Raw genomic sequence first — 26,825 nt, 5'->3', positions numbered from 1 at the left:
GACATTCATAATGTACCTTATCATGTCTTATGCAACAGAGCATTTTCCTATAGTATCGTGAAGTCAGTTAAGTTGTAACATTATTTTGAGGCCAGAGTTTAAGGAAAAGGAATTGTCTATTTCAAGTGTAGACATTATGAGGTCTTTAAAATTATTACAGATTTTCAAACTAGAAATGAAAATGTCATGGAAGCATCCCACAGATTTTAAATTCTAACAAAGTGAATACCAATCTCTAATAATGCACATGAAGAAAAATCTCTTTGGGATCCTTTTTCCTAATGTAAAGGAGTCTTGAACCCAAAAAGTGAGAAAACCACTGTGGTTTGTCCCCAGCTGTGATTGGTGTTACTTGCTCTGAACTCACAGGGCACCACTGCGATTAAATTCACAAAAGTACCTATATATGTCCCCAGCTGGGCCCAGGTTTTTGGTCCTTAGAGCCCAGGAAGCTGCTTTTGGTGACCTGACGGACTTGGACCCACAGTTAGCCTGCTTTTTCCATGTTTTTGTCATTTTGTTGATATTTTCCTTTTCTCTCTACTCTTTTTTTATTTTTCTCATTTTTCTTTGCCTTTTTCTCATTTTATTTTTGTCTTTTTAATCATTTTTTCTTTTATTTAAAATTTTTTTCTTCTCAATTTTTAAATTTTTTCATTCTGCTTTCTTTTTTTCCTTTGTTCTTTTTCTCATTTTATCTTAAATTATTATTATTTTTTTTTTTTTACGGTACGCGGGCCTCTCACTGTTGTGGCCTCTCCCGTCGCGGAGCACAGGCTCCGGACGCGCAGGCCCAGCGGCCATGGCCCACGGGCCCAGCCGCTCCGCGGCACGTGGGATCCTCCCGGACCGGGGCACGAACCCGCGTCCTCTGCATTGGCAGGCGGACTCTCAACCACTGCGCCACCAGGGAAGCCCTTAAATTATTTTTTTAGTTAGTATTGCTAGTATTAATAAAGTTAGCATTGTTAGTATCGTTGGTATAGTTAGTTAGTGTAACTGGTAAAGTTAATAGTTTATTAGCATAGTTAGTATCATTCGTATTAGTCATCACTGCTAGTATAGTTAGCATACTTAGCACTGTTAGTATAGTTAGCATTGTTAGCATAATTAGCATTGCTAGTTAGTGCTATCTGTCAGTGTAGTCAGCAGGTCACCATGATGCAGTGCCTCACGACCCTCTCTGCTGACAAGGAGGCTCATATTGACAACTACGAGATCCTCCATTGATGAATGTAGGTTCGCCAAGGTGAAGTTGGCCTGGCACATTCTGACTGGGAGGTGGCTGTCAAGGTCATTAAGAAAAGGTAGCAGAGCTCCTCCAGCCTCCAGGAACTTTTCCGGGAAGTGAACAGTATGAAGGCTCTGAATCACCCCAATATTGTAAAGCTACTGGAGGTGATTGACATGGAGGAGACAATGTTCCTGGTGATGGAGTACCTCAATGGGGGGGACATGTCCAGCCATTTGGAGGACCACGGCCGCATGACAGAGGTGGAGGCCTGAGGCCCATTCCAGCAGGTGGTCTCCACCCTGCAGGCCTGCCACCAGAGGGGCGTCATTTGCCGGGACATGAAGCCAAGGAACCTCCTCTCTGATGCCGAGATAAACATCAAAATTATGAACTTTGGCCTTCAGCAATGAATGTAAAGAGAGTGGCAAACTTGATTCCTTCTGCAGCAGCCCCGCTTATGCTGCCCTGGAACTCTTCCTGGGGCAGAGCTATGACGGCCCTGCAATGGATGTATGGAGTCTGGGAATAGTTCTCTACTCCATGGTCACTGGATCCCTGCCTTTTGGGTGTTGGGACTTCTGGGAGCTGTGGCAGTGAATCCTAAAAGGGCAATACCCCATCCCACTGTATTTCTCCTCAGAGATAAAAAAATCTCTTAAAAGATAAGGTGACCCTCAACCCTAGTGACAGAAGCACCTTCACTGACCTAATGAGGCATCCATGGGTGAACATGGGGTAGGAGGAGCCACTCAGGCCATACTGTGAGTTGTCCTGTGATAAGGACTCTGGGCTCGAGGTGGGACCAGATCCAAGACTCAGGAGCAGGCAGGAGGCACGACAGTGTGAGCTCCGAGGAACCCGAGGCGGGGGGCTGCACCATCAGCGTGAGGCCCTCCCTTTCCGCTGACCTCAACAGCCATGAAGTTGAGCCTTCCCCAAGCCCTGAGGTGTCCACACAGAGTGAACCACTCCTCCCCACGTGGCTCTACCAGGAAGAAAGTGAGCAGCTGCAGGAGGACCAGAAGCCAGGGCAGAAGACCAGCAAGACTGCCAATCCCCGACCAGCCTGGAGGCGAGGACCGTTACCTCCAGCCCAGCCCCCAGTGTGGCCCTGCGGCCTCCACCTCTACCAGCAGCATCAGCAGCAGGACTGGAGCCCCAGAGGGAACCTGCCGCCCTCCAGGTGTGTCCAATCTTGGAAATTCCTCCCATGCTGGGCAGCCTGAGAGTGTGTTCCCAGCCACTCCCTCTGGCCGCAGCCAGGCACAGCAGTGGGTGGCTGGGAGAACGTGGAACTTTATTTTAAAACACCTATGTTGTAGGCTGCCCAGCAAGAAGCATCACCACAAAGTGAGCCCAGTGTAACACCCCATGGATGACTGAAGCAGGAAGGTCAGGCTGTGCTCCCTGGGACCTGGGACCTGGGATCAAGAACCTCCACGGCCTTCAGAAGCATCGTATTCAAACACGTGGCCAGCTCAGAGGATGGTCTAGAGTGGCCTGGGAGACCAGAAGAGAGGCCACCCTGGCTGCAGGTCTGCCCCTTGACCCGCACTTGGGTGAAACTTCAGAGACTGGACTGTCGTTCCTGGGCACTTCTCCCCTCCCCCACTCTTCTGTCTTCCATGTTGGTGGGGGAGGGGGATAGTTCTCATCAACTCCTTGGTTCTTCCAAGTCTTGTTATTAAGCTTGATGCTCCAGAAGGATGTACCACACTCTGTTTTGCATCCTCCCTGCACAGAATTGGGGTTGTGCATTTTCCAGTTTGAGATGCACATAGTCACATAGTACTTGGAGTTACTCGGAACAACTAAATGGAAAAACGACCTAAGAGAATTAGCACGATGACTTCCAACAGCAACAATTGCTGCACTGCAGGGCAGAAATGCAGAAAGTGTGTATTACCCTCCTGCACTAACATTACCGAACATTTTCAGACGGCCCGAGCAGAACTTTTGGTCCTGAGGCATGTGTGAATTATGACCGAGATGCCCATAATAGGATAACAAGGTCCTGTGAACCAGCCTGTGTATGGTGTGGTCAGGTCCCTGTGCAGCTGAGTTTCCTGACTCTCATGCAGGAGTCAGGCTCTCCCTTTCCCGTCTGGGGTGGGGCCCTGATGCGTGGGTTTGACCACAGGGACTGGAGGGCAGGCACCCTGGCAGGAGGAAGCTGGAGTGTCAGGCACACACAGGACAGAGGTCGGGAATGAGGCTGGGGAGTGGGGGGTTGGATCGGCCCCCCAACCCCTGCTTCCAGGACCACCCCCATTGGTGCACTGTGCTCTGCATCTCCAAACTGAAACATCCCCCAGCTCAGGCCTGGAAAGCAGTCAGCTCTGATGATGGAACACTGTGCTCACGAGACTGTCTCCTCTTCTGTAAGCCTTGGGCCTGGGATGACTGGGCCACGGCTGCCTCTGGTCGCCCTCATTAGTCCAAGCTCAGTCCCACAGGGAGGACTGTGGGTTTTGTTCTGAAAAGCAGGGGATCCATGAGCAGGGAGTGACATGGTCGCCTTCCACCAGACAAGATGCCTCTGCCTTCTGGTGCCCAGTGGGCTCTGGGTGGGAGAGAGCTTCAGGGTCAGTGTCGGAGCCCCACCGGCAATTTGCCAGCAAAACTCATGAAAACACCCGCCAGCCCATGATTTTCAACTGGTTCCTGAATTATGAATTGCTTAATGCAATTTGTCTAACGGACAATCTCTCATAAAACATGACCTTAGGGTCAAGAGTGGTCAGGTGGTGGGAGGGAACATTAGAAGGGGTGGGGCTGAGGTGTCCAGGTGGCTCCCGATAGCCTTGTCCATTTCTCAGAGCACCGACCTTTAGCTGGTCGTGCGGCCGCCCACGACTATAGAGTTCCCACCTGCAGCGAGGCTGCTCGTATGACCAAACTCTCCCTCCAGGACGGGAAGGGAAGCGATTTGCACAACTTCTAGAGTATGTCCTAGGAGAGAGAAGCAGGCCCTTTCTTCTTCTCCCTCTGTCCTGCTGCTGGGAATGTGAGCTCTGAGGTTGGAGCTCAGTCCTGCCCATATGGACGAGGCAACTCCTCTGGGATGACACGGCGACAGGGACAGGAGCTTCCTGGACCACCCCTGGACTGTCTGCCTCCAGACCCAGCATGAGGGATGCCAGCTTCCGTTTGCCACTCTGCCGTGGGCCCTTTGTTATAGCCGCGGAGCCTTTTCCTAAGTAGGACAGCAGTCCTGGAGGGCACATTTCTTGTGGTTCCCTTCGGTCTGGCTGCTCCCAGGACTGCAGTTAACTGACGTTTCCAGCCCTCCCTTCCATGGGTGGCAGCAAAGCTCAGCTCCAGCCCGCTGTCCTCTCCGGGCGTTTCTCTGGAAATCTAATGCGGGAAGACAGATGCTCCCGACTGAGGAGCTGCTACCTTCCAGGCGCGCCAGCCCCACTCTCTCCCAGAGGTGCAGCTGGTTTTGAAATATGCTTCCCTGACTCTATCCCTGTTGATATCTACAGATTCTAGTCAAATGACCCAGGGAACAGGCTGTCTCATGTGTGGTATAACTTGATTACTGCTGGAAAGATGAGTTTTGAACCAACAATCTCCCTGCTACGCTGACAAGTGTAAAAGTTTAATTTGAAAAACCAACCAAATTTCACTCACAGTGTGAAGGCAGAGACTGGGACTTGGTCAAGCTTGGCCTTGGGCCCTCAGTCTGAGGAGATGGAAAGTAAGGACCTCACAGGTGTCTGGTCCTGTCCATGTGATTTTTATATGCCCTCCACCCTGATGCAGTCTGCGATTTTATGGGAAAAGGAATTCTAATACATATTAAATTATTAAACTTGTTGACGATATTATAAAAAGGCATACAGTTTATTTGTTCTTCAATTGTTTACTCTGTGTCTGCAAAGTGTCTCCTAGGCTGGTTTAAAATAGAATGTTTAGTAGAAAATTTGAGATTCACTAAGACCAGCAGATCAGGAGACAACTGCCACTGAAAAGAGTATCTGTACTCACACTCCCGGGAGAGGGGACGGAACAGCAGGCAGGGCCTCCCCACACGGGGGCACACGGAGAGGGCAGGAGGCGGCGAAGCCCGCAGCTGGGGATGGGTGGGAGCCTTCATCGTGTTTCTGTGGAGGCAGTGGCAGGCAGGGTGAGCAGACTTAAGGCCGGCCGGGCTGAGTGACTTCATGGGCCCTGGGCTGTGTGGTCCCAAGCAGCCTGGGACCTGACCCTGGGGGAGCAGGGCAGGTGGACAGTGCCTCAGAATACGAGTCCCCAACAGAGGAGGTGGTTGGTTTGTATTTGAAAAGTGGGCCTTGGGCGAGTTCCCTGGTGGTCCAGTGGTTAGGACACAGCGGACTCACTGCCAGGGGCCCGGGTTCGATCCCTGGTCCGGGAACTAAGATCCCACAAGTCGAGTGACTTGAAAAAAACAAACAACAACAAAAAAAACACTGGATGCCTAAAACCAACAGTGTTATGTGACCATCATATCCAATAATCTGCATCTCAGTAAGCAGGGGTGGGAGCATGGACGACCTATTGCCGAAACTGTGTTTGCTCTACAACAGCAGAGAGCGGTAGTTGTGACAGAGGCCGCAGGTCTCTTAAAGCCTAAAACAGACCTTTATGGGAAAAGTGTGCAGACTCTGCCCCAGAATAGTGGTCGTAACAGCGTGCCTGGGTGCAGGCTCGGCCCAGCCAGCCCCTGTGCTCTACCTGTCGCCCCATTTAAACCCCTCCCCACCCTGAGAGGGAGAGACTTCAATACTCCCATTTTACAGATGAGAAAACGGAGGCTCGTTTTGCTTTTATAACTCAGTGGTGGAGCCAGCTTTGAACCCCAGTGTTCTGATTTCAAAGCCACATCTCAACCCCAATTTCTAGAAGGTGGGATCCAGGCACTGGGGACCCTCCCTCTTCCACACTTAGAGTCGTGCTCCAGGGCCCACCACCCCAGAGGCTGCTGGATGAACACAATCCACTTATTCTGCACACGCTCAGCCCCTGGCTGCTGTTCTGCTGCTGCTGACACCTCAGTCAGCTGAGATTTTACAGGTGACTTATCACCACCTGCCCACTCGCCCTGCCACGTGGGGCAGACATTCCTCGCCTTATTATTCTAAATCCTTCGCTCACAAATCTGCAGAATGGCCTTAAAAGAGCCATGCTCACCTGTGTGGAGGCCTTGACAAGGGGAAGGGAGGGGGAGTTTGGGGTGGCCTCTCATACTGAAGGGACAGGAAAGGGACAGTATTTATGTCCATAATGGGACTCAATTTGAGGTTAAGAACTTAGGACTAAAGAGAAATAAAAGCTGCCAGGCTGAGGGCTCCCAGGCTGCTGAGAAAGGGGGTGACTACTGTGTGGGACTGCAGATGTGTGATTGAATAAAAACACACCAGCCCCCTGAATGACAACAACTTGCCCTTTAAGGCCGCAATTGGTTCCCTGACCCCGGGTCTCCCCTCAATTCCAGGATGTGATTGTCTGGGCACTGGGGGTCCTTAATTGGGAGGTGCTGGCCTCTCAGTCATGGGCACACCTGCCCATGTGTGCTCCTGTGGGCTGCGGTCCCCACGGGTCAGGGCACTCCTGATGCAGACGTGGGAGGCTCAGGTCATAAGGAAGGAATGATATGTCTGTGGGGTCTCTTGTGCCCTCTGCAGGAGGGAGCATCACACAGAGAAGAGCCCTCCCTCCCCAACCCCCAGGTCCAGGGCTGGGGTGAGCACAGCTCTGAGCCCCTCGGTTTAGCCAGCAGCCTGGCTGGGGGTAGGGAGGCTGCCCCACTCTGAAGTCATAAAGGGGATGATTGATTGGGATCCCACACACACACACACACACACACACACACACTCACACACACACACACCCAACTCACAGCAAGCCCCCCACCCATGCCCAGCCTCTGTGTTCCCCTCTGTAAACTGGAACCCAGTCACCTTCACCCTCAGGCGTGGGGGCCACCCTGTGCTAATTACAACACAAAGCGCTGGGTTGTTTCAGGCGCCCTGGGGTGTGTGGGCCCGAGGCCAGGCAGGGGGCAGGTGGGAGAGGAGAGGTGTGGGTGTAGCAGGTGTGACAGCAGAGCTGTCTAAGAACCGGCTGAGAGTGGGCGGTCTAACATCCAGACACAGGCGGTTGCCACTAGCAAACCCGTTCATTAAGACCACGTTTACTCCCTCTTGTCAGTTACAATTGTCTGTTTGAACAGAGGCCTCTGGAGTTTATTAGCAACATTGCTGCCCACCACAGAATGGCTCTGCTCGGCTCCTAAGCACAGGGGGCCTCTGTGCACTGCAATCTCCCATCTGCTCCTGCCCTCCCTCTCTTGCTCAGCACCTCCCAGCAGCTCCCCGTTGCCCAAGGCCTGCCCCACTCCAGGGCTCCAGGTGTAAAAGGTCATACAAGGCCCTGCCCACCTTCCCCAGCTGAGCTGTGTTCCTGCAGCAAGGAACCACCAGTGACCCAAGCCCCCAGGTCATCCTCTGCACCTCTGCCTGTGCTTCTCTTCCTGCTCTCCTGTTGCCTTTCCTTCGAGCTCTCAGCCCCCGCGTCATTTCCCCTTTATGGCAGGACGGTGTTCGTTGCTCACCCAGAGGCTTTGCCCAGCCCACCCTGCCTTCTTCCTGTGGATGCTCACTGAGGAGGAATCACGGTCATTCCAACTCTGTTATGGGAACTGATTCTCCTACTAGTGATTGGTCAGGACAAGGACTTGTGACCAAGTTCTGGCCAGTGAGATCCTAGAAGAAGTCTACAGGGGCTTTTGTGAGAGATTTTCCTTCCTGAAATGAAAGAGATAGGCAGGGGAAAGGTGCCCCCTTGCTTCTGGATGGAGGGTTAACTATGCAGACGTGATGGCTGGAACAGAGGCAGCCATAATGCATCCATGAGGGATTGACACCAACATTCTGGTAATGGTGGAGTAGAGAGGTGGGTGGCATCTGAGTCACTGATGATATTGTTGGGCCACCAGACCACCTCTGGAGCTCCCATCTCTCACACTGTCTTTAAACATTAAATGTTAGATGCAGTTTAAGTAGTTTAGTAGTTTAAGTATGCAGTTCAGTAGTTTAAGTAGTTTAACTATGTAGTTTAAGTCACGCTCAGTTGGGATTTCTGTCACTTCAGCCAAACACACAACTAACTGATTACAGCCCTCAAATCTCAGTTGAAAATGATCTGTCCTTCACCAGTTCCCCAGCAGACTTGGGTCTCTGCCTTTGTCCCCACACCCTTCACCCATGAAAGCAGCTCAGGTGCTATGGGGCCCTGTCTGCCTGTCTGGTTCACCCATATTTGGTCTGTGAACACCTCCAGGGTGGGCCTCTGCATTCTCTTCTCTGTGCCCCCTGAGCCTGCACACAGTGGGCCTTCAGAGCCTAAGGGACCTCACCCCCCCACCACCATAGACAGAAGCTTCCAGCCATCAAAACACCTGTGCAGTCACTTTGGCCCAAGCACTGCTTTTAGACCCCTGGGGGCTTCTACAGCCTCTACATCATGAAGAGCAAGCACCCTTGTAAACAGCTTCCCAGCTGTCAGATCTCACTTTACATGTGCCTTTCCATGCTGAGCTAACTCACTGTCAGCTCAGTCTCTCCCGTGGCACCACAGGAGGACACAATGTGGAGGAAGGAGTACAGGGGCAGAGTTTCAAGGGAGATGTGGAAAGGACAATGACGGATGCATTCTCTTCCAAACTGATTGAGGTTCCCTGCACATTCTGGAAAATAACTCTGGTGAGCAAGTGGGGAATAGATCCTCACCAAGGCCCAAAGGAAGGAGATGTCCCAGGTAGGGTGGGGACTTCCCAAAGGCTCTTGGCCTCCCCTGTAGCAGTTCCAGATGGCAGCCCATGAATGGAGGACTACCCACGTGGTCACATGAGCATAACTCTGTAATTGTCATGCAAAGCAAGAGAAAGGGATGCAGGGTGAGAGGGAGCCAGAAGTGTGGGGGGCTGATGAAGAAAGTTCCCCCTCCTCCCTTCAGTGTGAATTGCTTCTGTGAGTCTCAAAGCAGCCACATGGCAATTACCAAGCCTCAGGCTCCCACAGTAGCCAGCGTGGGGCTGGGTGCCTTAGGCCCTGTCACACAGACAAGCCACACCATGTGGCTTCCCAGAGTTCAAGCAGCAGGGTCTGCGTTGTGTCTGGCTCCACACTTCCTCACTGTAGCCCAGTAACCTCCTTTCTCTGAGCCTCAGTCTTGTCCTCTAAATGGGGGCATCGGTTGCTACCTTAACAGGACGTATCCTGTGAGGACTAATTTGGGTAATCCTAGAATTAATAGCTGGCCCCAACAGATACCGCTTGAATCCATTTGGATCTCCAGATTAAACTGGAGTCTCACAGCGTTATCTGGCAGTTCTTCCCTGAAGACAGACAAAACCCACACTGTTGCAGTTCCAGGGTCTCCACTTAGCCAGCTGGACAGAAAACCCAAGGTGGCTCAAACAGGCTAACAAACAAGGCAGGAGAGAATGACTTATGTAACTAAGTCCACAGGCAGCTGGCTTCCAGCAGGGCTGCAGCTGGAGCTCAGGGACGTCAGTAGGAACCGTCTCTTCTTACTTCTCAGTCCTGCTTACTGGTGTCAACCTCACACAGGTGGCTCTGACTTTATGGGAGCAAGATGCCCACCAACTGCCACAGGGTGACGTCATGTCCCTACCAACTGTCACAGGCTGATGTCACATCCCTTCCAGTCCCAACAGAAATAGAGCTTCTCTTCTCCATGATTCCAGCACAAGGCCCTGCCCTGGGCCCTGATTGGCCACTCACCCAGCCCTGAGCAAATCACGGTGTCTAGGGAGGATGGAACATGCTGATTGGCCAGGTTGAGGTCATGTGACCATCCTCTCCAGGAAACTTGTGAGCTGTTCACCCTGTGTAGGGGTGGGAGGCAGTGTGATGCACGGAGAGCAGGGTTGAGGGTCCAGCGCTGCGTCCTCTGCTCAGTTTCCTGTGATGTGCCTGCTCACATCCTCTTCCCACACCCCATTGTCCTCTATTTACAAAAGAATTCTTTTTTTTTTTTTTGTGGTACGCGGGCCTCTCACTGTTGTGGCCTCTCCCGTTGCGGAGCACAGGCTCCGGACGCGCAGGCTCAGCGGCCATGGCTCACGGGCCCAGCCGCTCCGCGGCATGTGGGATCTTCCCGGACCGGGGCACGGACCCGCGTCCCCTGCATCGGCAGGCGGACTCTCAACCACTGCACCACCAGGGAAGCCCTACAAAAGAATTCTTGACACACCTCTTGCCTTCCCAAGCCCTGTTTCATCCACCCACACCAAAAAGAAGCAAGACCTCCTGTTTGAAGACAGAATTGGGGACCCCCTCCCAGTCTCTAAGCTTGCTTTTTGTGTCCCATTACAGTCATTTATTGAGTCAACAAACATCCACTGAGCACCTACTACATGCTGCTGTGGGTTCTCAGGATGGTTAGTTGTTCTGAGTATTGGGCATCACCCAGCAGCCTCCCAAATGGAGTGAATTTTGTATGAGGAAGCACCTCAGGCACTGAATCACTGAATAACTGAATCACTTTACTGTACACTTGAAACAAACACAACATTGTAAATCAACTATACCTCAATAAGAAAAAAAAAATTCCCTCATCGAAAATTGTTCTAAAAGTTGTAAGGTTTTTCTTTCAAATGTAGGTTCTTAATGTGTCTGTTATTGGTTTGGTGGTGTTTTGTGGAGTAGGGATCAAACTTATTTTCCCATAGGGATACCAAATTGTCCCAGCACCATTTACTAAATGGGTCTCCTTTCTCCATTTACATATTAAGAAACCTTTTTAAAAATCCTGAGTATCAAGGACTTCAGGTCTTCAGTAATTTGTAGAGCACCTCACGGTCATGCCTCCTGACTGTCTTCACCCCTCTTTTACCGTTAAAATTTCTAATATACACAAGTGCCCCAGAAAGCCCATGGATGTTTTTGTGAGGACAGGGGATGTGAGCATGGAGGAGGGGCTGAGTCCATAACGACCATGTGACCATGCTGAGTGACCCCCAACATGGGGTCTGGCTGGGTCTTCCTGAGGCATGGTCTGTGTTTCTTCCTCTTGGTGTCTGGCTGTGCACAGTAGGGCTGGTGGCTGGGGACCTGAGTCTCTGGGGCTGGCACTGGAGAGATTAGACCACACAACCTGCTTTTCCATTCATTTTCCTCCTGTGGGCTCCGCTGAGCTGGTGTGGAGACGTTTCTGACACATTTCTCCTAAAGGCCTGAGAGGTGCCCGATGCTTCTGCTTCTCATCCCCTGCCTCATCTCTCTTTGTGTCTTTTTTTTTATGGAATATAGTAGATTTTCAATGTCCTGTTAGTCAGTGTGTCATTTTGACAGTCAGGAATGTGTGGTTTAATGGACTGCCCCCTCTCACTTCCGCCAGCTCTGTGCCTTGTAGGAGATGGAGAACTCTGGGAGAAGCACTCCATCACGCATGAGGCTGGACCAGAGAGACACGTTCTCACCAGGAAGGCTCCAACCCTGCTTGGGGGTTTGGAGTTATGGCTTCTGATCAGGCACCACCCCCACCCCCCGGGCCCTTGGCCCAGGCCATACTCTGAGGTCTGGAAAGGAGGTGGCCTCCCCTCCCTGAACCACAACCAGTAGTGAACACTTGGTCCAGCCCCCTAGCTTTTCTGCCCTGCTTCTCGTCCAGCCCCATCTGGCTCCCAGGCTCCACTCTTGACCCCTGCCCACAGGGTCAGGAGGGCCCAGTTCCAGGACAGTTTCACACAAGGCGAAGCTGTTGGAGCCCCTCCAATCTCTTCGTCTAGATAAGCATTTCCTTGGAGCCTCTCACAACCCTGTGAGGAGATACTGTTTTTGTTCCCATTTTACAGTTGAGAAATAGGCTCAGAGCCATTCTGTGATTTGCCCAGGGTCACTCAGCAGGCCAGTGGATGAGCTGGGATTTGAACCCAGCTGTGTGGCCCCAGACTCCACGTCTCAGACTCCACGACTCAGTGCACAGGTCTTTCACCTTCTCGGTTAAATTTATTCCAGGGTATTTTATTCTTTTGGATGCAGTTGTAAATGGGATTGTTTTCTTTATTTCTCTTTCTGATGGTTTATTCTTAGTGTAGAGAAACGTGACAGATTTTTGTATACTGAGTTCGTATCCTGCAACCTTGCTGAATTTGTTTATTAGTTCTAATAGTTATTTTTTTGTGGAGTTTTGAGGGTTTCACATCATATCGTGTCATAATCAAATAGTGACAGTTTTACTTCTTCTGTTCCAATTTGGATGCCTTTTATTTCCTTTTCTTGCCTAATTACTCTGGGTAGTATTCCGATACTATGTTGAATAAAATTGGTGAGAGTGGGCATCCTTGTGTTATTCCTGATTTTCAGGAAAACCTTTCAGCTTTTCACCACTGAATATGATGTTAGCTATGGACTTGTTTATATGGCCTTTAGTGTATTCCATGTATAACCACTTTGTTGAGAGTTGATATCATAAATAGATGTTGCATTTTGTCAAAAACTTTTTCTGCAATTATTGAGATGATCATATGATTTTTATCCTTCATTTTGTTCATGTGGTGTGTCACATTGATTAATTTGCAGATATTAAATCATCCTTGCATCCCTAGAATAAATTCCACTTAATCATGATTTTAATGTATGCTTGAATTTGGTTTGCTAATATTCTGTTGAGGAGTTTTGCATCCATGTACATCAGGGTCCTTCTTGAAATTCTTAAAAACCAAATTTAAAATGTTATCTCAGTGAAAAGTTAAATGCAAAAATATCAAGAAAGTGAAAGAGTCTTTAGAAGTAAATGATAATAAGGCATAACAGATGAAAGGAAAAAGGATTCCAAATAACTTACTTTTCATAAGAATTTTAGCTCTTAAGAGGAATTCTCATTAAAATAAATTTAAAAGACAAGTTTTAGGTTAAAATTTGAAAGTTTTTGGCACAATATTTCTATTGTGAAGCTGACATTTATGTAATTTATATATAAGCTATTAAGGAATATTATGTAGCTATTAAAATCATATTTTCAAAAAGTTTTAATGACATGGATAAGTACTAATATAAAGTGAAAAAGTAACTAGGAATATAGGATGATCCCATCTAGTTTAGATAAAAGTATAGATATGTTGAGTGATAGTTTTCAACTTTAAAAAAAATGGTTTACTGTTAATATAATCGGAAAGATTCTATAAATATGCTTTGGTTTGGTATTCTATTTACTTGCAACCAGACACACAGAGCTGTGATGCAGTCCAGGTGTTTCCCACCCCATCCCCTGTGGGTCCTGGGAGGCACTGACTTTCTGTCCTGGACCCCAGTGCCTGACTCAGGGGCTCCATAAATGCTCCCTGACATACTGCACTTGGGAATAAGCCAATTTTCCCATAGTGTGAAAGAACAGGAAAATTACTTGCACTGAAAAGATACCCCCTAAACCTTGAATCTTACAAATTTGGTTTTGATCTACCTGCAATTCTGTGAAGATGTCTGAGTTTGAAGGCGGCTTCTTTTGCCACAGAACCAGGGAACCCTCAGCACGCCTGCCATTCCTCACATGACCACCAGAGGGCAGTGAGTGGCTGCTTGTGACAATCACACTGTCCCACTTCAAACGTTTTACCAGTTAATCTTCCTCAGAACATGTTTTATATCCTTAAAGAATTTCTTTGAGGATTATTTCATTTCCTTTTATTCTTCAATCCTTTGGAATCTAATGAAAACTCCTTACAAATAACAACTACAGGTAGTGCACTGGATGGAAGAAGCCCTTCCGTACACATGCAGACACATAAAATTATGAGTGTCTGAATGAAGGTGGCCCTTTGCCTAACATCAAATTTAAAAACTCATCCAAAATGGATCAATGACCTAAATTTAGGAGGTAAAATTATAAACTTATAAAAAAAAATTATAAACTTATAGAAGATGACATAGGAACAAATCTTCATGACTTTGGATTTGGTGTCAGTTTCTTAAAGGTGACACCAAGTCAACAAAAATTAAAACAGACACATTGAATAAAGGGTCAGCAATGTGGCTGCTTTCCGTTTGGCTCTTAATGCCCTCCAGGCGCCAGGCAAGAATTACACACGGCATTTCTCCAGGAATTCTCCCAAAACCCATTAAGCAGTGCCTGTTATTTTCTCCATTTTAGAGATGGGGCCGCTGGGGCTCACGGCCTTGCTGGGAGCACCCAGCTAAGAGAGGCTGAGCAGGGACTAGACTAGTCTGTCTGCCTTTGGACCCTGTGCTCCTTCCACACTGCTTCTCCCTGGATTCCTCCAGAGCTTGGATCCCCAGGCCTTGAGAAATCACTGACCTCTGGGGCAGGGTCACCATCTATGGCTAGGACTAGGCCTGTTGGCCAGGAATGGCCTGCCCTGGTCACGAGGGACACTCCCAGTCCCAGGTTCAGCTTGTATCTGGGCAGGAAGAGGTTTCTCTACAGGCAGGAGGAGTAAAGGTTCCTGTATCCTCAGAGCTGAATGGTCCCCCTGCAGCAGCATCTTGTCGCCGCCTGCTCGTCAAGTGGACCCTGCAGACATCTACTGAACACTGGGTTCAAATCCTGCCTCTGCCTTTCTGTGGGGCAGAAAAGGGGGCAGCTTCTTTAAGCTCCATTTCTTCATCAGTCAAACAGGGACAGTGTTTTTACCTTCTTCTTGGAGTTGTTAAGAGATTCAATGAGATGATTCATGTCCCAAAAAGAGACCCAGGAAAGGACTCGTTCACCCTTAGCTGTACCTGCTGATATGAACCTGCAAGCCCGCTGCTGCCCTGGGCTCCCTGCCTCTGCCCACTCTGTTCCCTCTGCTGAGGGCCCAACTCCCTCAGACTCAGATGATTCTCCAGAAAGCCTTTTTCCACCCTCCATTTGGGTGGGGTGTCCCTTGGCCGGCAGTGGGAAATAGCACTGGGGCTCACGTCATCAGACCCAGGGCATCCCTGGAGCTGCACATGAGCCCGTGCCTGAGGACGATGAGGTTCTGAGTGTTGAGAGCTGACCCTGGAGCTCCGTGCACAGTGCCGTCTCCTCCTCGGACCACAGATCAGGTCGCCCAGGAAAGGGCCTCCCTCCTTCCAAGTAGCCAAAGTGAGCTGCTTTGAGCTCCCTGGGGCGCCTCCCACCTCTCCTGTGCGCTCGCCCCGAGACAGCATCTCAGGGTTTCACAGCCACCAGGGCGGCCAGCATAATTTTTTTTTTGAATTTTATTTTATCTATTTTTTATACCTCAGGTTCTTATTAGTTATCTATTTTATATGCACTAGTATATACATGTAAATCCCAATCTCCCAATTCATCCCACCCCCCCACCCCCACCGCTTTCCCCCCTTGGTGTCCATATGCTTGTTCTCTACATCTGTGTTTCTATTTCTGCCCTGCAAACCAGTTCATCTGTACCATTTTTCTAGATTCCACACATATGCGTTAATATACGATATTTGTTTTTGTCTTTCTGACTTACTTCACTCTGTATGACAGTCTCTAGATCCATCGACATCTCTACAAATGACCTAATTTCATTTCTTTTTATGGCTGAGTAATATTCCATTGTATATATGTGCCACATCTTCTTTACCCATTCATCTGTCAGTGAGCATTTAGGTTGGTTCCATGACCTGGCTATTGTAAATAGTGCTGCAGTGAACATTGGGGTGCATGTGTCTTTTTGAATTATGGTTTTCTCTGGGTATATGCCCAGGAGTGGGATGCCAGCATCAATATTGAAAGTCAGTTTCTGGAGAAGAATTTAATTTTTAATGGAAACAACATTGGGAAGAATTGGGACCACTTCTTACAAACCAACACCGAGCCTGAATCCCTAACCTTGACAGCAGTGCCCCACCGTGGCAACCCTGCCTCGTGGTCCTCACTGCTCTCCACCCCAGCTGCTCCCTGTTCCATCAGGGGCGTCTCTCTCCCTGGGGAGCCCTGAGTGTACTCCCTGTGACGATTTACATTCTGTGCATGGGGAACCATCTCCTGGCAGAGAAGAGAGAGGTGGCTGGCCTACAGCCGCAGAGAGAGTGCCCCCTCTTGATTTCAGATGCACATAGTAGTAAGCGGCAGTCTGCAGTAAGCAGCAGTGAGCGGTAGCTGGAAGCAAGATCTTAGTTCCCAGACTAGGAGTCCTAACCACTAGACCACAGGGCTAGGGCCTGGATCCCTAGTTCTTGCCTGCCTTGTCGGAAAGAATTCAAGAGAGGAGGCAGAAGGTAAAGAGAAAAATAAATAGTTTATTGGAAAACAAAGTACATGCAGAAAGACGCACGGGTGAACTCAGAGAGTTGCACCTTTGGGAAGTTTAAATCCTTTATAAGGAGGCAGTTTTCCATGGCTTTGTCTCCCTTCTGGCCAATCATCTTGCTTTGTCCCCCGTGGCTAATTTGTCTCAGGACCCTTCCCTTAGGTGCGCACACATCTCTCAGCCAAGTTGGATCTTGACGTGAAGGTGTCCGGGAGAAACAAGACTCACTATGGCATGGCATTGTCCCCTGACTTTTGACCCCCAAGGAGCCTTTCTGCGCGTGTGCAGTGTCTCCCTTGCCCCAAGGATGGGAGATATGTGACCTCTTGATCTTCACTCCAACAGGGTTTAGCCCCTCTCTGTCTCTGCCATGACTGTTATCTTAAGGTGTCCACAGGAGACAAAGCCTGGCTATTTACCCTGTTTCTATTGTTACTTCCATTTCAGAGAGCAAACAGGATGCTGACTGTAAATGCCTAACCTGGAGCCCACTTACTTCCTGTCTCAGGAAATGCAAACAGGAGGCTAGTTGTAAGTGCCCAGCCTGGAGCCCATCTATCTCCTGTCTCACTCTGGCCTTACTTTGAGGGAGGTGAGGGCTCCCACTCTTCTCACTTGGGATCTTGGGTGGGGAGCAGAGCTCCTCCCACGTAGAAGCTGAATGTGAGGGGTGCCAAGGCTGGGGGCTGTGCAGATGCCAAGCCGGGGTCACAGCTGGGGGAGCCTGAAGGGTGGTTAGGGGCTGAGTAATATTCCATTGTATATATGTGCCACCCTGAGGCTCTGACCTTCCCACAGCTCCCAGAGCCCCCCATGTGCTTTGTTAAGGTCTCTCCTGCTCACACAAGCTACAGTGGTTCTTGCAGTCTCAGCTCAAAACTCCATCTGGACTGAGCGCAGTCAAGGCCATGTCTATAACTCACCGACTGCCCTGAGAGGTGCTCTCTTGAGACGAAGGAGGCCGGGCTTGGAGAGGGAGGGAGCGAGTGGACCAGACTGAACCCTCCGCTGACTGGGAAGCAGGGCCTGGTTTCTTTGCTCAGAAGCTGAGTTCAGAGCTGAAGGGGCTGGGTGTGTCACAGGAAGGGGCCAGAGTGAGATGTGCTCCCGGGAATGGAGCAGGGGCTGTGGCAGGACACCTGGGGCCAGGGGACTGGGGTGGGCCCTCCTGGCTCTGCGGGTCACTCTTAGGCACCCTAAAGGCCTCCACTCCCTACTCAGTCACCTCCCTGCCTCAGATGTCACCTCCAGGCTCTCCAGAGTCCCTGCTTTCCCAAACAAGACTCAAACTTGATGAAGAGACCCCAGATATTGGAAACTGCAACCAACACCTAAAAGTGCATACGAATTGTGTTCCCAAAATTCCACTTATAGGGACCAGTCCTAAAAAAGTAGAGATTGATGGATATAGATATACCTTCAGTACAATTAGGAGAGTGAAAAACTGGGAATGACCCAGTTGCGCACATCTGGGGCTGCTGAGTAACCTGTGATGTGCAGCTACCTATAAAGGAAGAGGGACAGAGGACTGACCTTTGTGTCCACCTGTGGGGACATCAGGTTACAGAAGAGCACAGCCCTGGAGGCTTCCTACCCCATCCTCTGCTGTGTGCACACGTGCACACACACACACACACACACCACTGCACTGTCCAACGGAAAAGACTGGAAAAATGGAAACCACTTGTTAAGGACAATTGTTTCTTTTTTTCAGGATTTTACTTTATTTTCTTCCAGTTTTATTGAGATGTAGACACACAGCACTGTATAGATGTAAGGCATACAGCATAACAATTTGACTAACAATCATCATGAAGTGATTATCACAATAAGTTTAGTGAAATCCATCCTCTCATATAGACATAAAATAAAAGAAAAAAATATGTGTTTTCCCTTATGATGAGAACTCTTAGGATTAGCTCTTAAGCACTTTCACAGGTAACATACAGCAGTGTTAACTATATTTATCATGTTATACATTAATCACTAGTACTTATTTATCTTATAACTGAAAGCCTGCACTTTTTTGACCACCTTCATCCAATTCCCCTTCCCCTCACCCCCTGCCTCTTGTAACCACAAATTCTCTTTTTCTATGTGTTTGTTTGTTTTTCAAAGTATATTTGACTTTCAATGCTATGTTAGTTTCTAGTACACAACATAGTGATATTTCTATGTATTTCAAAATGATCATCATGGTAAGTCTAGTTGCCATCTGTCACCAGACAGATATATTAAAGTATTACTGACCACATTCTCCACTCTGTACAGTTCATTCCCATGACTCATTTATTTGTAACTGGAAGTCTGTAACTCAATCTCCCTCACCTATTTCTGGCATCGCCATACAAACCTTCCCTCTGACAACTACTTGTTTGTTTTCTGTATTTATGAGTCTGTTACTGTTTTGTTATTTCATTTGTTTTGATTTTTAGATTCCACACAGAAATAAAATAATACAATATTTGTCTTTCTCTGTCTGATTTCGCTAAGCATAAGGTCCATCCATGTTGTCGCAAATGGCAAGCTTTCATTCTTTTTTGATAGCGGAGTAGTAGTCCATTGTGTGTGTGTGTGTATGTGTGTGTGTGTGTGTGTGTGTATGTATACTACATCTTTTTAATCTATTCATCTATCAATGGGCACTTAGATTTCTTCTGTATCTTGGCTATTGTAAATAATGCTGCTATGAACATTGGGGTGCATATTTTTTTTTGAATCAGTGTTTTTGGTTTGTTTTTTGATAAATACCCAAAAGTGGAATTGCTGGGTCATATGGTAGTTCTATTTTTAGTTTATTTAGAAACCTCAATACTGTTTTCCACAGTGACTGCACAAATTTACATTCCCACCAACAGTGTACAAAGGTTCCCTTTTCTCCACACCCTCTCCAACATTAGTTGTTTGTGTTCTTCTTAATGACAGCCATTCTGACAAGTGTGAGTGATATCTTTGTGGGTTTGATTTGCATTTCTCTGATGATCAGTGATGTTCAGCATCTTTTCATGTGTCTGTTGGCAATGTGTCTGTATGTCTTTGGAAAAAGGTCTATTCAAGTCTTCTGCCCATTTTGCTTTTGTTTTGTTTTGTTTTCTGTGATGTTGTGTTGAATGAGCTCTTTGTCTATTTTGGATGTTAACCCGTGTCAGATACATTGTTTGCAAACATCTTCTCCCATTCAGTAGGCACCCTTTTCCTTTTGTTGATAGTTTCTTTCACTGTGCAAAAGATTTGAGTTTGATGGAGTCCCATTAGTTTATTTTAGCTTTTGTTTTCCTGGCCTGAGCAGAATAAAGAAAAAAGAATGAAAAGAGCTGAGGACAGTCTCAGAGACCTCTGGGACAACATTAAATGCACCAACATTCGAATTATAGGGGTCACATAAGAAGAAGAGAAAAAGAAAGGGACTGAGAAAATATTTGAAGAGATTATAGTTGAAAACTTCCCTAATATGAGAAAGGAAATAGTCAAGTCCGATAAGCACAGAGAGTCCCTTACAAGATAAATCCAAGGAGAAACATGCCAAGACACATATTAATCAAACTGTCAAAAATTAAATACAAAGAAAACATATTAAAAGCAGCAAGGGAAAAACAACAAATAACACACAAGAGAATCCCCATAAGGTTAACAGCTGATCTTTCAGCAGAAACTCTCAAGCCAGAAGGGACTGGCAGGACATATTTAAAGTGATGAAGGAGAAAAACCTACAACCAAGATTACTCTACCCAGCAAGGATCTTATTCAGATTTGATGGAGAAAGTAAAACCTTTACAGACAAGCAAAAGCTGACAGAGTTCAGCACTACCAAACCAGATTTACAACAAATGTTAAAGGAACTTCTCTAGGCAAGAAACATAAGAGAAGGAAAAGACCTACAATAAAAACCCAAAACAATTAAGAAAATGGGAATAGGAACACACATATCGATAATTACCTTAAATGTAAATGGATTAAATGCTCCCACCAAAAGACACAGACTGGCTGAATGGATACAAAAACAAGACCCATATATATGCTGTCTACAAGAGATCCACTTCAGACCTAAGGACACATACAGACTGAAAGTGAGGGGATGGAAAAAGATATTCCATGCAAATGGAAACCAAAAGAAAGTTGGAGTAGCAATTCTCATATCAGACAAAATAGACTTTAAAATAAAGACTATTACAAGAGACAAAGAAGGACACTACATAATGATCAAGGGAACAATCCAAGAAGAAGACATAACAATTGTAAATATTTATGCACCCAACATAGGAGCACCTCAATACATAAGGCAAACACTAACAGCCATAAAAAGGGAAACTGACAGTAACACATTCATAGTAGGGGACTTTAACACCCCACTTTCACCAATGGACAGATCATCCAAAATGAAAATAAATAAGGAAACACAAACTTTAAATGATACATTAAACAAGATGGACTTAATTGATATTTATAGGACATTCCATCCAAAAACAACAGAATACACATTTTTCTCAAGTGCTCATGGAACATTCTCCAGGATAGATCATATCTTGGGTCACAAATCAAGTCTTGGTAAATTTAAGAAAATTGAAATTGTATCAAGTATATTTTCTGACCACAACTCTATGAGACTAGATATGAATTACAGGAGAAGATCTGTAAAAAATACAAACACATGGAGGCTAAACAATACACTACTTAATAACGAAGTGACCACTGAAGAAATCAAAGAGGAAATCAAAAAATACCTAGAAACAAATGACAATGGAGACACGACGACCCAAAACCTATGGGATGTAGCAACAGCAGTTCTAAGAGGGAAGTTTAGAGCAATACAATCCTACCTTAAGAAACAGGAGACACCGCGAATAAACAACCTAATCTTGCACCTAAAGCAATTAGAGAAAGAAGAACAAAAACACCCCAAAGTTAGCAGAAGGAAAGAAATCATAAAGATCAGATCAGAAATAAATGAAAAAGAAATGAAGGAAATGATAGCAAAGATCAATAAAACTAAAAGCTGGTTCTTTGAGAAGATAAACAAAATTGATAAACCATTAGCCAGACTCATCAAGAAAAAAAGGGAGAAGACACAAATCAATATAATTAGAAATGAAAAAGGAGAAGTAACAACTGACACTGCAGAAATACAAAAGATCATGACAGATTATTAAAAGCAACTCTTTGCCAATAAAATGGACAAACTGGAAAAATGGACAAATTCTTAGAAATGCACAACATGCCAAGACTGAATCAGGAACATATAGAAAATATGAACAGACCAATCACAAGCACTGAAATTGAAATTGTGATTAAAAACTTTCCAACAAACAAAAGCACAGGACCAGATGGCTTCACAGGCGAATTCCATCAAACATTTAGAGAAGAGCTAACACCTATCCTTCTCACACTCTTCTAAAATATAGCAGAGGGAGGAAAACTCCCAAACTCTTTCTACGAGACCACCATCACCCTGATACCAAAACCAGACAAGGATGTCACAAAGAAAGAAAACTACAGGCCAATATCACTGATGAACATAGATGCAAAAATCCTCAACAAAATACTAGCAAACAGAATCCAACAGCACATTAAAAGGATCATACACCACGATCTAGTGGGGTTTATTCCAGGAATGCAAGGTTTCTTCAATATATGCAAATCAATCAACGTGATACACCATATTAACACATTGAAGGAGAAAAACCATATGATCATCTCAATAGATGCAGAGAAAGCTTTCGACAAAATTCACCACCCATTCATGATAAAAACCCTGCAGAAAGTAGGAATAGAGGGAACTTTCCTCAACATAATAAAGGCCATATATGACAAGCCCACAGCCAACATCATCCTCAATGGTGAAAAACTGAAAGCATTTCCACTAAGATCAGGAACAAGACAAGGTTGCCCACTCTCACCACTCTTATTCAACATAGTTTTGCAAGTTTTAGCCACAGCAATCAGAGAAGAAAAGGAATCCAAATCGGAAAAGAAGAAGTAAAGCTGTCACTGTTTGCAGATGATATTACATGATACTATACATAGAGAATCCTAAAGATGCTACCAGAAAACTACTAGAGCTAATCAATGAATTTGGTAAAGTAGCATGATACAAAATTAATACACAGAAATCTCTTGCATTCCTATACACTAATGATGAAAAATCTGAAAATGAAATCAAGAAAACACTCCCATTTACCACTGCAACAAAAAGAATAAAATATCTAGTAATAAACCTACCTAAGGAGACAAAAGACCTGTATGCAGAAAATTATAAGACACTGATGAAAGAAATTAAAGATGATACAAATAGATGGAGGGATATACCATGTTCTTGGATTCGAAGAATCAGCATTGTGAAGATGATTCTACTACCCAAAGCAATCTACAGATTCAGTGCAATCCCTATCAAACTACCACTGGCATTTTTCACAGAACTAGAACAAAAAATTTTGCAATTTGTATGGAAACACAAAAGACCCCGAATAGCCAAAGCAATCTTGAGAACGAAAAACGGAGCTGGAGGAATCAGGCTCCCTGACTTCAGACTATACTGCAAAGCTACAGTAACAAGACAGTATGGTACTGGCACAAAAACAGAAAGATAGATCAATGGAACAGGATAGAAAGCCCAGAGATAAACCCACGCACATATGGACACCTTATCTTTGATAAAGGTGGCAGTAATGTACAGTGGAGAAAGGACAGCCTCTTCAATAAGTGGTGCTGGGAAAACTGGACAGGTACATGTAAAAGTATGAGATTAGATCACTCCCTAACATCATACACAAAAATAAGCTCAAAATGGATTAAAGACCTAAATGTAAGACCAGAAACTGTCAAACTCTTAGAGGAAACATAGGCAGAACACTCTATGACATGAATCACAGCAAGATCCTTTTTGACCCACCTCCTAGAGAAATGGAAATAAAAACAAAAATAAACAAATGGGACCTAATGAAACTTCAAAGCTTTTGCACAGCAAAGGAAACCAAAAACAAGACCAAAAGACAACACTCAGAATGGGAGAAAATATTTGCAAATGAGGCAACTGACAAAAATCTCCAAAATTTACAAGCAGCTCATGCAGCTCAATAACAAAAAGACAAACAACCCAATCCAAAAATGGGCAGAAGACCTAAATAGACATTTCTCCAAAGAAGATATACAGACTGCCAACAAACACATGAAAGAATGCTCAACACCATTAATCATTAGAGAAATGCAAATCAAAACTACAATGAGATATCATCTCACACCAGTCAGAATGGTCATCATTAAAAAATCTAGAAACAATAAACGCTTGAGAGAGTGTGGAGAAAAGGGAACACTCTTGCACTGCTGGTGGGAATGTGAATTGGTAGAGCCATTATGGAGAACAGATGGAGGTTCCTTAAAAAACTACAAATAGAACTACCATATGACCCAGCAATCCCACTACTGGGCATATACCCTGAGAAAACCATAATTCAAAAAGAGTCATGTACCAAAATGTTCATTGCAGCTCTATTTACAATAGCCTGGAGATGGAAACAACCTAAGTGTCCATCATCGGATGAATGGATAAAGAAGATGTAGCACATATATGCAATGGAATATTACTCAGCCATAAAAAGAAACGAAATTGAGTTATTTGTAGTGAGGTGGATAGACCTAGAGTCTGTCATACAGAGTGAAGTAAGTCAGAAAGAGAAAGACAAATACCGTATGCTAACACATATATATGGAATCTAAGAAAAAAACAAAAAATGTCATGAAGAACCTCGGGGTAAGACGGGAATAAAACAGAGACATACTAGAGAATGGACTTGAGGATATGTGGAGGGGGAAGGTTAAGCTGTGACAAAGTGAGAGTGGCATGGACATATATACACTACCAAATGTATAATAGATAGCTAGTGGGAAGCAGCCGCATAGCACAGGGAGATAGCTCGGTGCTTTGTGACCACCTAGAAGAGTGGGATAAGGATGGTGGGAGGGAGGGAGATGCAAGAGGGAAGAGATATGGGAACATATGTATATGTATAACTGATTCACTTTGTTAAAAAACAGAAAATAACACACCATTGTAAAGCAATTATACTCCAATAAAGTTGAAAAAAAAAAAGAATGAATTTATGGTTATGGGGGGGAGGGGGGAGGGGGAGGGATAGATCGGGAGTTTGGGATTGACATGTACACACTGCTATATTTAAAATAGGTAACCAACAAGGACTTACTGCATAGCATGGGGAACTCTGCTCAATACCTGTAATAACCTAAATGGGAAAAGAGTTTGAAAAACAACAGATACATGTACATATATAAATGAATCACTTTGCTGTACTCCTGAAAATATCATAACATTGTTAATCAACTGTTTTCCAATATAAAGTAAAAATTTAGAAAAAGAATGACCATCATCAAAAAGTCAACAAATAAATGCTAGAGAGGATGTAGAGAAAAGGGAACCCTCCTACACTGTTGGTGGGAATGTAAATTGGTGCTGCATCTGCAGAGGACAGTGTGGAGGTCCTTTAAAAAACTAAAAATAGAGTTATCCATATGATCCTGCAATCCCACTCCTGGGCATATATCCAGAAAAGTTGAAGTCTCTAATTTGAAAAGATACCTGCACCCTAATGTTCATAGCAGCACTATTTACAATAGTCAAGACAAGGAAGCAACCTAAAAGTCCATCGACAGATGATGGATAAAGAAGGTGTGGGGGGTGTGTATTTATATACGTAAACATTGTACGGAAAAACCCAAACTTTTTGGCCAACCCAATGTATATATTTTATATACATACACACACGTATATATATGCAATGGGATATTACTCAGACAAAAAAAAAAAGAATGAAATAATGCCATTTGAAGCAACATGGATGGACCTAGAGATTATCATACTAAGTGAAGTAAGTCAGACAGAGAAAGACACATATCAAATGATATCATTTATATGTGGAATCTAAAAGAAGGAAACAAATGAACTTATTTACCAAATAGAAATAGACTCATAGACATAGAAAACACACTTATGGTTAACAAAGAGGAAGGCGGGAGGGATAAACTATGGATTGGGGGTTAACAGATATACACTACTGTATATGAAACAGATAAACAACAAGGACCTACTGTATAGCACAGGGAACTATATTCAATGTCTTATAATAACCTATAATGGAAAGAATTTAAATAAGAATATATATATAATATTAATATACATTATATATATATATGACAAATCACTTTGCTGTTATATATATAACGAATCACATTGCTGTACACCTGAAACATTGGAAATCAAATATACTTCAGTTTAAAAGAGGAACATTATGTTCCATAAAATAAGTTAAATACAAAACAACACTTATTATATGATTTTATTTATATAACTTGTTCAAAAAAGAGAAATATATTAGTGTTTGCCTAGGGCTGGGGTTGGGAAAGGAAGGGGTGTAAATGGAAACAAGTGTTTTTTTTAGGGTGCTGGAAATTACAATTAGACTTGAGGTTATGAGAGTGATACAATACACTAAATCGTTTGTAAATACATTAAAAATTCATTGAATTTAAAATAGGTCAATTTTATAGTATATAGATTATCTCTTGATATAGGTGTTAAAAGAAAAAGAAGTAAACACAGAAACACAAAAACTCACTGGCCCAGATCTCCAATAGCTATCCCCCTTTCCAGTGGGCACAGTGTATTGTGAACTGATTTGAGCTCACAAATAAACAATATAAATGGAGTGAAACAAGATGTCTAGATTTAGCTTTTATTTATTTATTTTAAATTTTTTTTGTGGGGGGGGGGGATACGAGGGCCTCTCACTGCTGTGGCCCCTCCCGTGGCGGAGCACAGGCTCCGGACGCGCAGGCTCAGCGGCCATGGCTCACGGGCCCAGCCACTCCGCAGCATGTGGGATCTTCCCAGACCGGGGCACGAACCCGTGTCCCCTGCATCGGCAGGTGGACTCTCAACCACTGCGCCACCAGGGAAGCCCTAGATTTAGCTTTTAAAAGGTAGTGCACACTCTGACTTGTGAGAACTTTTCTAAGAATGCTATTCCACTGTGATTGGCCAAACTGAAAAGCACGTTTCTCCATCTTCTCCTTTATAATCTAAGTCAAAGTTCATTATCCTCTTGCTAAACTAACTCATAGCATCCTAACAGATTCCTGGGCTCCCCTCCTCCTGTCTCTTGCTTCTGAAGCTGAATTCTGATGATGTCACTTCTCTATTCAGACTTTTCTCAGGACCTCGAAGAGGTCCCTATTGCAAAGTGGCAAATAGGGACTTCATCATCTTGCTTGTTTAGTGGGCTACACTCTCCAGTGGATGGGCCCCTTGGTGCTGCCAGCAGTCACATTTCTTTGGTCTATGCACTC

The 26,825-nt window shown here is 45.5% G+C and overlaps 1 protein-coding gene across 1 annotated transcript in view; it reads left to right on the top strand.

Moving 5' to 3' along the window:
- Window positions 1-1,356: 1,356 nt before the first annotated feature.
- The window catches only part of CFC1 (cryptic, EGF-CFC family member 1), a 71,435-nt gene continuing 45,966 nt past the window's right edge, over window positions 1,357-26,825 (top strand). The window contains exons 1-2 of the mRNA XM_030840412.2: window positions 1,357-1,494; window positions 2,227-2,417. Of these exons, the coding sequence (XP_030696272.2) occupies window positions 1,357-1,494; window positions 2,227-2,417 (329 nt within the window). The remainder of the gene's footprint in view (window positions 1,495-2,226; window positions 2,418-26,825) is intronic.

The sequence above is a fragment of the Globicephala melas genome, chromosome 7 (assembly GCF_963455315.2).
Source record: "Globicephala melas chromosome 7, mGloMel1.2, whole genome shotgun sequence".
In the NCBI taxonomy this organism is placed as follows: domain Eukaryota; kingdom Metazoa; phylum Chordata; class Mammalia; order Artiodactyla; family Delphinidae; genus Globicephala; species Globicephala melas.
This window is presented reverse-complemented; position numbering and strand designations above follow the sequence as displayed.